The sequence below is a fragment of the Choristoneura fumiferana genome, chromosome 20 (genome assembly GCF_025370935.1).
Source record: "Choristoneura fumiferana chromosome 20, NRCan_CFum_1, whole genome shotgun sequence".
NCBI classification, from domain to species: Eukaryota; Metazoa; Arthropoda; class Insecta; order Lepidoptera; family Tortricidae; genus Choristoneura; species Choristoneura fumiferana.
In genome coordinates this window covers 618,700-632,573 of record NC_133491.1, presented here as the reverse complement: position 1 = coordinate 632,573, position 13,874 = coordinate 618,700, and the positions used below count along the sequence as shown (strand labels likewise).

The 13,874-nt window shown below is 39.1% G+C and overlaps 3 protein-coding genes across 3 annotated transcripts in view; 2 read left to right on the top strand and 1 right to left on the bottom strand.

Moving 5' to 3' along the window:
• The window catches only part of LOC141439356 (uncharacterized), a 1,011,003-nt gene that overhangs the window by 416,868 nt on the left and 580,261 nt on the right, over positions 1-13,874 (bottom strand).
• On the top strand, positions 445-5,473 carry LOC141439117 (uncharacterized). Its single transcript, XM_074103256.1, has 6 exons — positions 445-588; positions 1,267-1,477; positions 1,569-1,652; positions 2,741-2,898; positions 4,508-4,594; positions 5,349-5,473. Exons 1-5 carry the CDS (start codon positions 552-554, stop codon positions 4,585-4,587), a joined length of 570 nt encoding a protein of 189 aa, XP_073959357.1. The 5' UTR covers positions 445-551; the 3' UTR covers positions 4,588-4,594; positions 5,349-5,473.
• LOC141439172 (uncharacterized) lies at positions 6,960-13,373 on the top strand. Its single transcript, XM_074103341.1, has 5 exons — positions 6,960-7,088; positions 7,604-7,798; positions 8,341-8,446; positions 11,448-11,605; positions 13,173-13,373. The coding sequence occupies exons 1-5, from the start codon at positions 7,055-7,057 to the stop codon at positions 13,364-13,366; spliced, it is 687 nt and encodes a 228-aa protein (XP_073959442.1). The 5' UTR covers positions 6,960-7,054; the 3' UTR covers positions 13,367-13,373.

Here is a 13,874-nt window from a genome sequence, read left to right as displayed (position 1 = left end):
CTTAGTAGGTTTCACGTAGGTATATAGAAATACAAGTTTTTTCCATTCACTTTGATCTGTCTCTTTTTTTATAGACACTGACTTACTTTTGAAATTAATGAATACGTTAAATTAAAGTATCACATTTATTACACAAGTACCAGCGGTATGATTTTGCTAGGCCACCCTGTGGCACTTTAAAACAATAATATAATACAATGCAATACAATGACTCTTTATTACACACCAGAAATAGTAAGCGATACAGAAAACAGAACAACATGACACCAACAACAACATGTATAGCCTATTATTAACCAGAATATGTCCATAATGTTACGGTAGGATCATACTATATAAGCAAATACCTAAACTAAATCTATCGTGAAAACTTAAACTAGTAAGTGAAAAAACATTCTAAAATGTTCACCAAAGTGCGCAAGCAATTTAGATTCAAGGCAATAAGCAATAAAATACGTTACTTTCTATATATTTCAATAATGCCAACAGTTTATTCAGAAAATGGCTGAAACTGAATCCAGAGCGGGAAAGACGATTTGAGTTTTGAAACAATGATAGAACAGATTTTTACAATTATTCTTTTAAATGGTATGTTTATTTTGAAGTACCTATACATTCCTTTAGTAAACCTTTATTAGCGGCACCTGAATTGAAATCCCGGGTTTTTTTGAATAAATTTCCACGGAAAATTCCAAAAAAGTCGTGGTGACATCCACCAACGAGATGGACGGATGACCTGGTTAAAGTCGCGGGTTCACGGTGAATGCAAGCCACTACCAACCGAGGCAACTGTAGGTCTATGGGGGTGGCCATGTCCAATTAGTGGACGTCCTGTGGCTGATATGATGATGATTATGATGATGAAAAACAACTGTGCCAAATTTCATGTCTCTAAATGAGAATTTGGGCTTAATCTGATCCCGTGGGCTTTCGGTATAAAAAGTAGCATGTGTATTATTCCAGACGTCTACCTACTTCCACACCAAATATCATTCAAATCTATTAGCAGTTTCAGTATGAAAACGTTAACGAATTAGATCCAAAAATTACATCGTTGTTTTCACTGTCATTTTTATACGTATGAAAAAAACAAACACAAATACCATGTCCAGCAGTGGACTGTTATAGGCTGATGACGATGATGATGATGATGATGATGATAATTGCATTAAAAAACAAACCTTTACTTCAAGTTTTGCTATTATGCTATTCGGTCGTCAAACGTCGGAACTTTTAACTGCCACTATTCTATGCTAATGCATTCAGGCATCGCGTGCGGTGACGTGGAAGTGCCCAAGCTCATTCTGCAGGAACTCACGACTGTGGACCTGAATGAATATCAGCACAACCCGTTCGAAGACGTGTCCAACGTGGCCGGCTTCGGGGACGCTGAACATCGAGGCAACCTGTGGTACAGCTTCCACTCATCGGACGAAGACTACTTTGGAACAGAGCACTCTAATTACAATTCAGAAAGGTACAATATAAATGAGGGTTTCGTCATCGAATATGAGGATGATAACTTTTGTATAAACATTCCATTAATTATTTATCTATTCCTCCATTAGTATTTCTGATACTGACACCACGAAGGAATCCGAGAGCGCTTCTTCAGACGCATCTTCCCAAGAAACGAAGGAACGAAGGAAAGCGTATGTATAAGTTCAATCTACTTAATTTCTTTATGGAAACAATGAAATACCATGTATTTATATCTTGTCAGTGTATAGTACTGCTACTTCCTTTTGAATTGACGTATAGTCTGCAGTGCCCCTAACACTCTCGTAGAGTTGCTCTGTCTGTTTTATCTAATATCTTTAAACGATTTCGATTAAATTCGGTATGTGGGGGTTTTCAGGGATGACAAATGGATCTAGCTTGGTCTTATCTCTGGGATGGGAATACGCTTATTAACGAATTTTAACTCGGCCGCCCAGGTACTTATTCTTAAGAGCACTAAAAAGAAACTGAATGGGTCCTCAAATAATATAATAAATTTGGCAGATGCCAAAATAAAACAATCTCCAGTGGTTCAGGCTGTGCGTTGTCTCTCTATACTGTAAGAGCGTTTTCAGATTATCCGATCCGATATCGGTATCGGATATCATACGATATCGGGGCAAGTAGGTAAAATGTATGAAATATGATCCGATATCGGTATCGGATATCATATTACGATATCGGGGCCAGTAGGTAAAATGTATGAAATATGATCCGATATCGGTATCGGATATCATACGATATCGGGGCAAGTAGGTAAAATGTATGAAATATGTTCCGATATCGGTATCGGATATCATATTACGATATCGGGGCAAGAAGGTAAAATGTATGAAATATGTTCCGATATCGGTATCGGATATCATATTACGATATCGGGGCAAGAAGGTAAAATGTATGAAATATGATCAGTATCGGATCGGATAATCTGATAGATAGGTTAATTAATCATACATTTTACTTGCGTCCGATATCAATTTTGGATCGGGTAATCTGAAAACGCTCTAAGTCACGTTGCTCTTAATGCGTCAGTTTGTGAGTGTGTGTGTATGTTTGTTACCTCTTCACACGAAAACAAGTGGACAGATTTAGAATAAATTTGGTATGAAAATAGCTCGACATTTAGAATAACACATAAGCTACTTTTTATCCCGATATTCCATGAAATGTTCTGCCACTGGAACATCCGAGCTCGATATCCGACAAGTGGGAACCAGCTCTCACGGCATCTATTTTGCAGAACGCGGGTATGGCGGGACTGTAAACCATGCCCCCTGGACAAACTGAAGCGCTGGTACAACAGAGGCATAAAATGGATCTGCGGGAGCTACCACCGCGCGCGGCGGAGTTTCAAGAGCGAATGCATGATGCGGTATAGAAACTGCCAGGACGGGACGAGTTAGTAAATAATGATTTCTTTTTTCATCATCATCATCATGTCAGCCGAAAGACGTTCACTGCTAGGCATAGGCCTCCCCCGAGGCTCTCTACTCAGACCGGTCTTGTGCTTACTGCATCCAACGCGATCCCGCGATCTTAACCAGGTCGTCGCTCCATCTTGTTGGAGGCCTACCGAACCACCGATTTCTTACTAACCAACCTAGAAATATGCGTGTAATATGTACATAATCGTCGTTAATATTCCCGTCTTCTCTCCGCTTGGAAAATAAAAATAAACAACCCTAATTACACTGAATCTACAGCCAAAAGTACCACCACTTGATAGTAATACTCTGGGCAATTTCAGTCACTGAGTAAGAATGGAAAATCGACAACTCGAAATTGGACGTTAAATTAAAGAAAAAAACTGACCACTACGAATATATTCAAAAAATTCATGTTGTCTATTAAAAGTAGATTCAGGAAAAGTACCATTCGTATCGAGAATTGGTTCTAAATATTTTTCAGCACAATTCATTTTGACGAAATTTCTTTTGGACCGTATTAATTTTAGTCTGAAGTAAAAATATTCAATTCACGAGACTATTTTTCATTGTACTGAACGACAATAAATCATTCAATCATGTGCTTCACCTCTCTTCGAGGCATCATCCGGCCAGCCATTCTTCGACTGACCGTGGATTCCTGTGTAGCGCCATCCATCCATTCGTCTCAGCCTATATACGTCCCACTGCTGGGCACAGGCCTCCTCTCAGAACGAGAGGGCTTGGGCCGTAGTTCCTACGCGAGCCCAGTGCGGATTGGGAACTTCACACGCACCAATGAATTGCTTCGCAGGTTTGTGCAGGTTTCCTCACGATGTTTTCCTTCACCTTAAAGCTCGTAAATTGCAAATTTAATTCCGCGCAAGAATTTCGAAAAACTCAGAGATGAGCCGGGTTTTGAACCCACCATCCACGAGAGGCGATAGGTCAAACCACTAGGACACGCCTGTGTAGTGCATTTAGTCTTAATTCATTTATGTCATCTTACTTTTAAGTAATTAGGTAACTTATAGATAAAGAAACTTAAAATTGTCACATAACGTATATTTTTTTTGATTCTCATTAGATTTTTCTGTCATTCACTAATCAGAGCTTGTCTTTGAGTTTTTTTTTTTAATTATTAATTAACTTGAGTTTACCCTTGGCTTCGTACGCGTAAACTATTCGGTCTGGTAGTTACAATTGAAATTTCGGGATTTTACAAAATTCCTCTGGGAAATCCCAAAATATATTGGGGTTCCTCCCAAACTAACAAATATATCCAAAATCCCAAAATTCATTGAGGTTGTGTTAAGAATAACTGCCCAAAATTTCAAGACTTAACCCAGCCGTTGAAATTTCAAGATGTATTCCCTATATATATTATATGTTATATGTTAAACCCGATATATGTTAATCCAGGGTATATATTACCTGTATGCTAAATTTCATTCAAATCCGTTCAGTACTTTTGCGTGAAAGAGTAACGAACACATCCAAACATCCATCCATCCATACAAACTTTCACGTTTATAATGTTAGTAGGATTAAAATTATCTACAGTAAAAATGTTTGTTTTTCAGTGTTCACTAAGATATACAGCCACCGATGCAAGAACGACTCTTACCACGGAAGACACTGGTTCTATGTGTACAAGACGTAGTATTTCGGTAATTTTTACAAAGTCTTGACTGAGTGACTGACTGACAGGCTACTTTTTATCCGGGAATGTACAAAGGCCTCCCGGGACGCAGTGGTTACAGGCAACGACTAGTCGCTTAGAAAATTACAAATCAAACCCTAGTGAAACTTGAGGGAAAGGAACGTTTATCTCTGACAAAAAATACAGAATAAAAACAAATTGTCACGAAGTCCCAACCAGACATCGAGATTCAAAGGGCAAAATTTAAAGACAGGTAGGGATTTTGAGCGAACAAAAGATGAAGAAGACAATTGGGTGAACTATTATTTTGTTTCATTTTTATATGGAAAATCGAAGGCCTATGTACACAAATAAATGATATTGATTAATTAGTCGAAGAATCTAGATTCGAAGTTTCAAAAAAAATAAATTTTTACAAAGACAACTTGAACAACTCCAATGTATATGGGGAAAAACATTGACAACTGAGTTTATCGACATGTAACTCCTTACCATTTTTTTAAATTTGTCCCTTAAATTCCGATATCTGGTCCCGACACAGCATAATGTCAGTTTTCCAGCTGATGGTGGTCTTACATTGAAACCATTCTGTGTTAATGTGGGATTAAGTGTATTTTCGGCCACATCAATAAACACAGGACTAATTCTACGTGAGACATTCTATGTGTTCTTTAGTGAAGTGGCGCAATAAAAACTCGATGCCCACCAGCTTGCCTGAATATTTTACGTGACGTCAGTGATGATAATTATTTCAAATACAGTTACACTTCGATGTCTTCCATCCGAAGACGCTCCTCTCTACGAGTATCTTCGGGTGACCCAATGAAAATATTCACTCCGAGTCACTGGTCGTTTAACAATTCCAATAAAGAATTGAAAAACTAAATGTTCTTTTTACTTTAGTTATTTACCATAGTCTTAACGCTTTCATACATAACATAATACAACTTATTCATGACAATAATAGACACTGATTGTTCGAAGAAATTATCTTAACAATAATAATAATGAATAATAAAACATACGTGATCATAATAAAAGCTAGAGAGAATATTAATGAGAGTAAAAATATTAATACAGATCGTGATTTGTCAAAGTCAGAGGCTTATGTCGAACGCACTCTGAATCACAATTACTTTCACCATTTCTTTCCGTCAAATGGTGTAGGAGGAGGGTCACGAGAAACGGTGATTGCAATTGTGAATGTACACTTGTTAAATACGGCTTCAGTTCAGCTCGCTTGTTAAATACGATTGCAGTTGATCGTCAACGATATAGTATCTTTGGGACACCGTGGTAGCAATGCCACGGTGTTAGTTGGAAAATCAAAATGTACGGCAACGACAGGCGATGGCGTAGCCTTGACTAAAGAAAACTTAATCCTGATTAAATTATCAGTGTGTGCGTGCCACTTGTTACCGCACGAACTAAGTTTTGTGGTACCAGGCATTCAGTTCTTATAAAATGACCGCCCGGGTGAGCGAACGGACAAAGTGAATGATGATACCTCTTTGCTTGCTTCCAAACTATAACCTTGCTTCTTCGCTACCAAAATGCCTCTATAAATGAATTATAATTATAGAGGTACCAATACGAATTTTTCCAAAAGACTGCTGGAAGTCTCTTGCAGTCTCATTTAAGGGAGAAGCGACAAAATGGGATGTTAGCCGTTCGGTGAGAATTAAATATCCACACTGCTTCACGATCCTAAATCGGTTTAAGCTACGACACTCACAGGACCCACAATCCACTCACATGGACTAACTAACTAAGTTGGATTGCAGGTTGGATAATGTAATTAGTTTTCACAGAGCGGCATAGGATGGACTGGACACTCCTTATTAAACACTTGGGCGAGCTGTAACTATTATAGGTACGTGCGCACTGCCGTTTTCCACTCGTCAATTTGTATTAAGTACAGTGCAAGCCAAAGCACGGCTCTCCAGTTTATACACGTCCCACCTTTGGGTACATACCTCCTTCCATATCAAGATGAGTTTAGCTTTATATTCCATGCGAGTTAACTACATATTAGAAACTTCATAAAATATGGAACTGGTGCGGTTACTTTAATCGAAAATCTCATAATTAATTTCCGAAAAACTCAAAGGAGTAAATCCAATTTCTGGCTTGCTGCCCTCTAATAAAGAGACTATACGTCCTACCAATAGGCTGCCGCAGCACGGCAAGCCAAATATAGAGCACCAAAAATATCATAAAGGGGCCCTCATGCAAACGGAGCTACAGTGAAGGACCAGATAGTGGACATTCTCTGTCCAAGAATTTGATATTCTTTGGTATTTAGTTTCTGATTTGAAGGTAGTAATTTTATCAAAGTGCATATATAACAAATACAAAACGTGCTGCTGCAAACCGAGAGTGATCGTAAACACGGTTTATGTAGTAAAAGTATTTGGAAGTCGATTTACTGCCGAATAGTTAACGAACGATACGCAAGCGTTGCGACATGCGCGTGCGGTGCTTCGGGGTGTTGCTGCTGAGTAAGAGATGTTTTTAATAATTGTTTGATTCACACGTTATTTTGGAAAGGTTCATATCAATGAACTTTCTACCTTACCGTTTCACTTGTAAAAAAAATAGTTAAACATTTTGAAATTAGTAAAATCAATGGAAATAAGCCAGCATTTAGTAATGACGTAAATATAGTAAAGATGATGGCAAATATTTAGGTTGGGCAAGAGCATTGTAACAACAAACGATTGTGAGATGGCAATAAAATACAACTACAAATACAAGCTAGGCAAAATTAACTAATCATAGACAATGTCTATCTACCATGGCTCCATCCAATGTATCCATGGTGAAACTGCACTCCATCTCAAGAATTACTGAAATTCTAAACATTGAAAAACTTAGCAGTGAAGTACCAGTGAAGTTGATAGCGGAGTGCAAAAGTAAAAGTTTGTAGTTCGTTGATATAGACCTCCGCAACGTAAGGCCTGAATCAATAAATCTATTTTCACTTTTGTGTTTCTAATCGTTATTTTTTTTCAAGTGCACACAGCGCTAGCAAATGTTACTACAACTAATAATACCTCTAGTACAACTAGTATTACTAACGCTCCTAAAAATGAAGTAGTAAATGTAACAAAGACAGTACCACGAAGTGAAGTCAAAGTCACTAAACTAAAAATTAGTAGAAGGAAGAACAAGAAAAGTAGATCTACATCATCTTCTTCAGGAGAAAAAGGTACCAATAGATTAAAATTCAAAATAAAATGATTTATCAAAGAATGTTTTACAGGCCTTATAATCAGATTTTTGTGCTAAGATCTTTAAAGCAACGCTTAAAATTCTGCACCCGTCATTTAATCGATATATAACTTGAAGGTTATAGATCTCATTTTGTTAATGTTAAAGACTAACAAATTCCAATTCAAGAGCTGCGGCAACCTGGTGGAACGCTTTTCCATGGATCTTTACATATTTTCTAAACAAAAGAGTGCTATTTTGTTCAGAAAATCATTTATGACAAAATCTTGACTCATGTCCATCAGTTTGCCGATGATTTTCTAACAATCAAACTTAAGTAAATAGGTATTATGAGTAAAATATTTGCCGGGCAACCTTGCGGCATTGTATGACCTCATGTGGGTGCAACAATACAATGTGTCTTATTTGTTTTAATTATGCCGATTAAAGAAAAAACAGGTGCAGAATCCGATGGTAGTATCTTCTTAAAATTATGAGTGACCCATTTGAATACTTGTATGTTTGTCTGGTTATTTTTAGCAATAATCAAGGACAGAGGTTCCGAAGATAAAACGTCTCTAGAAATACAATCCAGTGAAGCCAGCACGTTCGAGGAAAAAAACGAAACTACCTATGGAACGGGATGGTATGCCACATACTGGATGAATTGCATAGTGCAGTTATAGGGCCTAAACCAAACACACTATGTGCAAGAATGTGTTTTTCATGAACCAATAGAAACGCTTCATTTATCTCTCCTCTCACAGCACATCTCTGCTGAAAACAGTTGAGCGGAGCGAGGCGAGGTAAATGTAACGTTTCTAGTAGTTCATGGAAAACTCTTTCCTCGCAATACATCCTCGCACATCTCTGGTGGAAACGGTTTGAAGCATCCGTCCACTGCCGAGATTGCACGAGTTTACACGAACAGTGACTGGTATTTAGTACTTGCCACTTATACTAGGGCATGTTGGTCATTATCTCTCATTATTCCAGCCTAAATGCGTCCCATACACAGGTCTCCTCTCACACCAAGAGAGCTTGCGCCGTATTTCCTCTCTAAAATTTCCTGTCTAAAATTTAATGGTAACCTAATAGTCATTCCCACTAATATTATAAATGCGAAAATTTGTAAGTTTGTTGTTTGTTTGTTCGCTTCATCACGTCTAAACCGCTGAACCGATTTGGATGACATTCTGTATAAAGAAATAGGGAAGGATATAGGATAGTTTCTATCCCGGAAAATTACATAGTTCCCGCGGGATAGCGATAGGCGAATTCTACGCGGACTTGCGGGTAACGCCTAGTCAGAAAATAATGTTGAATTGAAATTGCAAGTCCTACTCGCACTTGATTGACTTTAATTTTTTCTACTGAGGACTAACATGGACCTTTGTTTTCTGTACTGCTTACTGTGTGTTAGTGTTCAATAAATAGTCATTGTATTGTATTGTATTGTTGCATTAAAAAGCCGTGGTAGGCCACCAGTGGTTGGACCTGTCAAGCAGAGAATCGTGGGTTCACCCGCCCTCGCATTTCTGAGTTTTTCGAAATTCCTGATCAGTTTTGAAATACGATGTTTCCGTTGCCACCACTGTATTAATAGTCACCTAATCATCGTTAAGAGCGTTTATACCTGCTGAGCTGGCAACATTGCATTTTTGTCCGTTTTTCACGATTATTCCATAAAAATTGAATGAAAATGAAAAATGTGGTCTGTTAGAACTGTTCTTAATATAAGTTAATGTGTCTACTGCAATCATTATTCTTGACAGACTTTTATATTCTTTAAAAACGAACAAATGTTTATTAACGGTTTCTAAAGAAAATAAAAATCTATCATGCATCATTATTGCAGTAGACACATTAACTTATATATCAAGTTCTTACAGACCACAATTTTGATTTTCATTAAATTTTTATGGAATAATCGAGAATAACTAACAAAAGTGCAACGTTGCCAGCTCAGCAGGTATAAACGCTCTTAAGGTGGGGTCCCACGGCCTTTTATTACAGCCCAGGCCGGACCTTGCCATGCCTGAGGACGCCTGTGCGGCTGAAGGCGTCTCGCGCCGAGCCGTCCTCATGGTGTGTGTCGGCCTGGACATTAGAAGACTTTACAATCCCGCTAGTATTATAAATGGGAAAGTTTGTAAGTCTGTTTGTTTGTTACTGCATCACTTCTACATGATCACGATTTAGATGAGATTCGGTATACATATAGTTTGGGTCCCGGGGAAGGACATAGAATAGTTTTTATCCGGGGAAATTGCATTCCCGCGGAATAGCGGTAACGAACTCTACGCGGACGGAGACGCGGGTAACGGACTAGTTTAAATATTTTTCTTCCTTTTTATTTTTTGACGCTGGAGTCATTCTACACTTCCACTGAACGTAGATAACAGTTAAGATGTTTAATTTTAGTTTCTTAACTCAGGGACCCCATACATCCCTGTAGTAAATATTTTGATGACATTTTTCTTTCATTTGATATTACGATAGCAGTTAGGTAAGGTTAGATTTATTTTATAAATTTCCTGAAAAGTCATTGGTTTCAGTTTATACTGATCACCTTAAAATTAAGAATCGACAAATTAATAGAACTTTTATTATACTAGGACGAAGAATCCCAACCAATAGACGAATCCCAAGAAGAATAGACCCAACGTCACGCCCCCCCCCTCCCTACCTCCCCACGGATCAGACGGGCGACAACAAGCCACCGCAGGCCTTTCCATTGCCTGTCTGCCTCGCCTGACGTGATCGGGCTTGTAAGAAACCGGCCATGATACCCCACCTTTAACTATGAAGACCGTGTAGCCAAGTGGTTAGGGAACTTGAATACGAAGCTTGAGGTCCCGGGTTCAATCCCCGATTCCGATCCGATTCTCGAGTCTTGAGATTGCGTACCTTTACCTGCTCGAATTTCACTTGACATGCCAACGTTTGGCATAAAATATATAGAAGATTTTTTTTAAATGTCATCTTATAGACTGCAGTAGGTTAGGTTAGGTTAGGTAAGTTTAATATTTCAGAAATAAATTACTTTATAGCAAATGAAAATTGTGGAAAACGATACATTATAGCATATGAAATTCGGGCAAACGATAGAGAACCCTTGGATTGTATTTAAAGTATTTATCTATGTATATAAGTATGTTTATTCGTTGTCTAGTACTAGTACAAGCTTCGCTTAGTGTTGCAGGTCAACTGATGTCAATGAGGCCTATCGTTTTTTGTCTCACTAGACGGCGCACTGTTGCGTGAGGTTTTTAAGTATGGCTTTCAAAGTCTGTTATTACGGGCGTAAAACAAAGTTTAGATTAAAATCATAATTAATACAGCTTAAAACCGTACCATAAAAATATCGATCATGCCACAGTGTTGCATAGCATAGTCCCCGTTTTGTTCGGAAAAAAGGGAGGACAAAGGTTTCCGAAAGACAAAACTGTCTCAAAACACAGACATTCATTGCCCGGAACGCATATTTGCCATAATTAACATCAGATATTGCAAAATATTATTATAAATAAACCCAAAAACTATGAGATTTGACATTTCGGAGACCTCACGCTACACTAGCGCCTCTAGTGGCGAATACATACGCGATAGCCCTCATTGTCCCCTGATAATTATTATTTTATTAGGAGACGATGGCACCGCAAGTGTACCCCATGCCCCGAGGAGATGGGGAAGAGGTGGCGTGAACCCACCATCAAATGGATCTGTGGGGGGTTCCAGCGCGCACGCAGGTCCTTCAAAAGCTTGTGCATGATGCACTTCAGGAACTGCCAAGATGGGACTAGTGAGTTTCATGTTCAATTATATACCCGAGTATTATGTATGCCGTGGATCGGAAAGCGATGCGTTGGACGTCCACTAAAGAGATGGACTGATTGATGACTGGAGAATGGTTCACGGTGGATGCAGGCCGCTTCTTACCGAAGCAACTGGAGTTCTATGGGGGAGGTCTATGTTCAACAGTGGACGTCCTACGGCTGAGATGATGATGACATTATGTGCGGTCAGCTGGCAGAGAAAATATACTCCCTGGTGTGATAACCATCATTATAAGGGATAACCTTCAAGCAAATAGGAGTTTTAGGTACGATTGAGACCTTAATCACGTGACCCGAGCGAGCGAAGCGAGCACGCCGCGGCAGCAGCCAGCGAAGCGTCAGACCTAATTAAGTTAATTAATAATTGGACCCCTACCATTGTTGGTAGATGCTGGTAGCTGGTTTCGTACGGAGTACAGTCACCAGCACCAATATCTGACACAAGAAGTGTGCATAAATATCTGATACGACTCTTTTTTCTAGGGCCGGAAGGAAGTCAGATATTTTTGCACGCTCTGCTGTGGCAGACATTAATGCTGGTGACTGTACTATAGGGGAATGGTTGGTTGCTATTTATTTACTTTTTAACCCCCGACGCAAAAAGAGGGGTGTTACAAGTTTGACCGCGATGTGGGTATGTGTGCCTGTCTGTGTGTCTGTCTGCGGCACCGTAGCTCTTAAACGGGTGGACCGATTTTAATGCGTTTTTTTAAATTTGAAATCAGATTTTCTAGCGATGTTTCTTAGATATGTTTCATCAAAATCAGTTCAGCTTTTTTTGAGATATTGAAATCTGAAGTGACAAAGTCGGGGGTTTTCCAACTTTTTGTTCGAAAATACAAACTGAGACATGGATGCACAGAAAAACCAGAAAAAGAGACCAGCACTGGGAATCGAACCCAGGTCCAATCCGTGCTGCGTGCTATGACCCCTACACCACTGCTGGACAGGAATCTAGACACGAATTTTTCCTATGCATACATATCTCAGGTTGCTTATTTCTACTATGATACTTAAGCAGCAGCACTAGCGACATCTATGTTTCGTTGACAGACGTCACACTCTTTCGGAACTAACCGCTCACCCAGACAAGAGATGTCGCTACTAAGCAATCAAATTATGATTATTTTTTTGGAGTCTTTGATTTTTTTATTTCAACAACGAAAAAAAATCCAAACAAGTTTCTATCACGTGGCATCAACCATATTCCGTCACAGAATACATTGCAATTCCTAAGCCATTCTGTGCTCGTAATCTCGTTAGACGGTCGTGTAAGGCGAAGGTTATCCTCATGGGAATTCCCGTTCCGTACTCCATTCGCTTGGAGCATGCCGTTGCATGTCATGCGTCATGGGTTTAAATCCCGGTTATTGTAAAAAAGGCATTTTTCTTTGTTTTTTTTTAGCCATCAGTATAGAGGTTACGCGATAAAACGTGTCGCACGACGCACGTTACTGCGTTTACACTGGACCAGCGTATTGCAAGTACCGTTTTGACTGTACGTTTGTACTTCAAAATGTTTTTTCATTCCAGTGTTCGTCAAGATCCACAGCCAGCGGTGCGCAGACACGCAGCCAGGGAACTACGAGAGAGGGCGCCACTGGTTCTACGACTACAAAGTGGTGCTCAGCGATGATTCCACGGACTCAGACACGGACACCGACTCCACCGACTTGCGATCGAGCGACGACTCAGAATCGATTGACAGTTTGTCGCTGGGCAAATAAATCTTGCACAAAATTTGAGTTTTATTTTGAACCTACGTTTTGCGTGAAGTAGCTGGAGGTCTATATCGGGGAGACTTATATCGAACAGTGGTCGACCTACGGATACTATGATTATGATGAATGTCATTGAAAAAGTTCAGGGCAATGGTGCGTTAAGTAATTTTAAACGGTATGTAATGGGCGACCTTTTTGCTACACAACGATCTCTTCCAGACAACATTTAAAACATAAAGAAGAAAGAAACAGATTTAAGCAGGCGCTAGGAGCATAAATACAGAACAGCACGTATGAACTGAAACAGCAAGTAAGTATGTGTTTCAGATCATTGATATAGACTTACGCCAAGTAGTTAACGTCTGATTCCATAAATTATAAATAAGTATATCAAATTATGAACCCATATTGATATATCGAAAATACAAACTAAAATATAGATACACAGAAAAACCAGAAAAGAAACCAGCGCTGGGAATCGAACCTAGGTCCTCAGCATTCCGTGCCGCGTGCC

What these genes read in the sequence shown, in the direction of transcription:
- LOC141439172 (XM_074103341.1), top strand. Translation starts at nt 7,055, where the DNA reads ATGCGCGTGCGGTGCTTCGGGGTGTTGCTGCTGA. An exon ending in CTTCGGGGTGTTGCTGCTGA is followed by an intron (nt 7,089 to 7,603) that starts GTAAGAGATGTT and finishes TTTTTTTTCAAG; the next exon opens with TGCACACAGCGCTAGCAAAT. An exon ending in ACTACCTATGGAACGGGATG is followed by an intron (nt 8,447 to 11,447) that starts GTATGCCACATA and finishes TTATTTTATTAG; the next exon opens with GAGACGATGGCACCGCAAGT.
- LOC141439117 (XM_074103256.1), top strand. Translation starts at nt 552, where the DNA reads ATGATAGAACAGATTTTTACAATTATTCTTTTAAATG. An exon ending in TCTAATTACAATTCAGAAAG is followed by an intron (nt 1,478 to 1,568) that starts GTACAATATAAA and finishes TTCCTCCATTAG; the next exon opens with TATTTCTGATACTGACACCA. An exon ending in AAACTGCCAGGACGGGACGA is followed by an intron (nt 2,899 to 4,507) that starts GTTAGTAAATAA and finishes TTTGTTTTTCAG; the next exon opens with TGTTCACTAAGATATACAGC.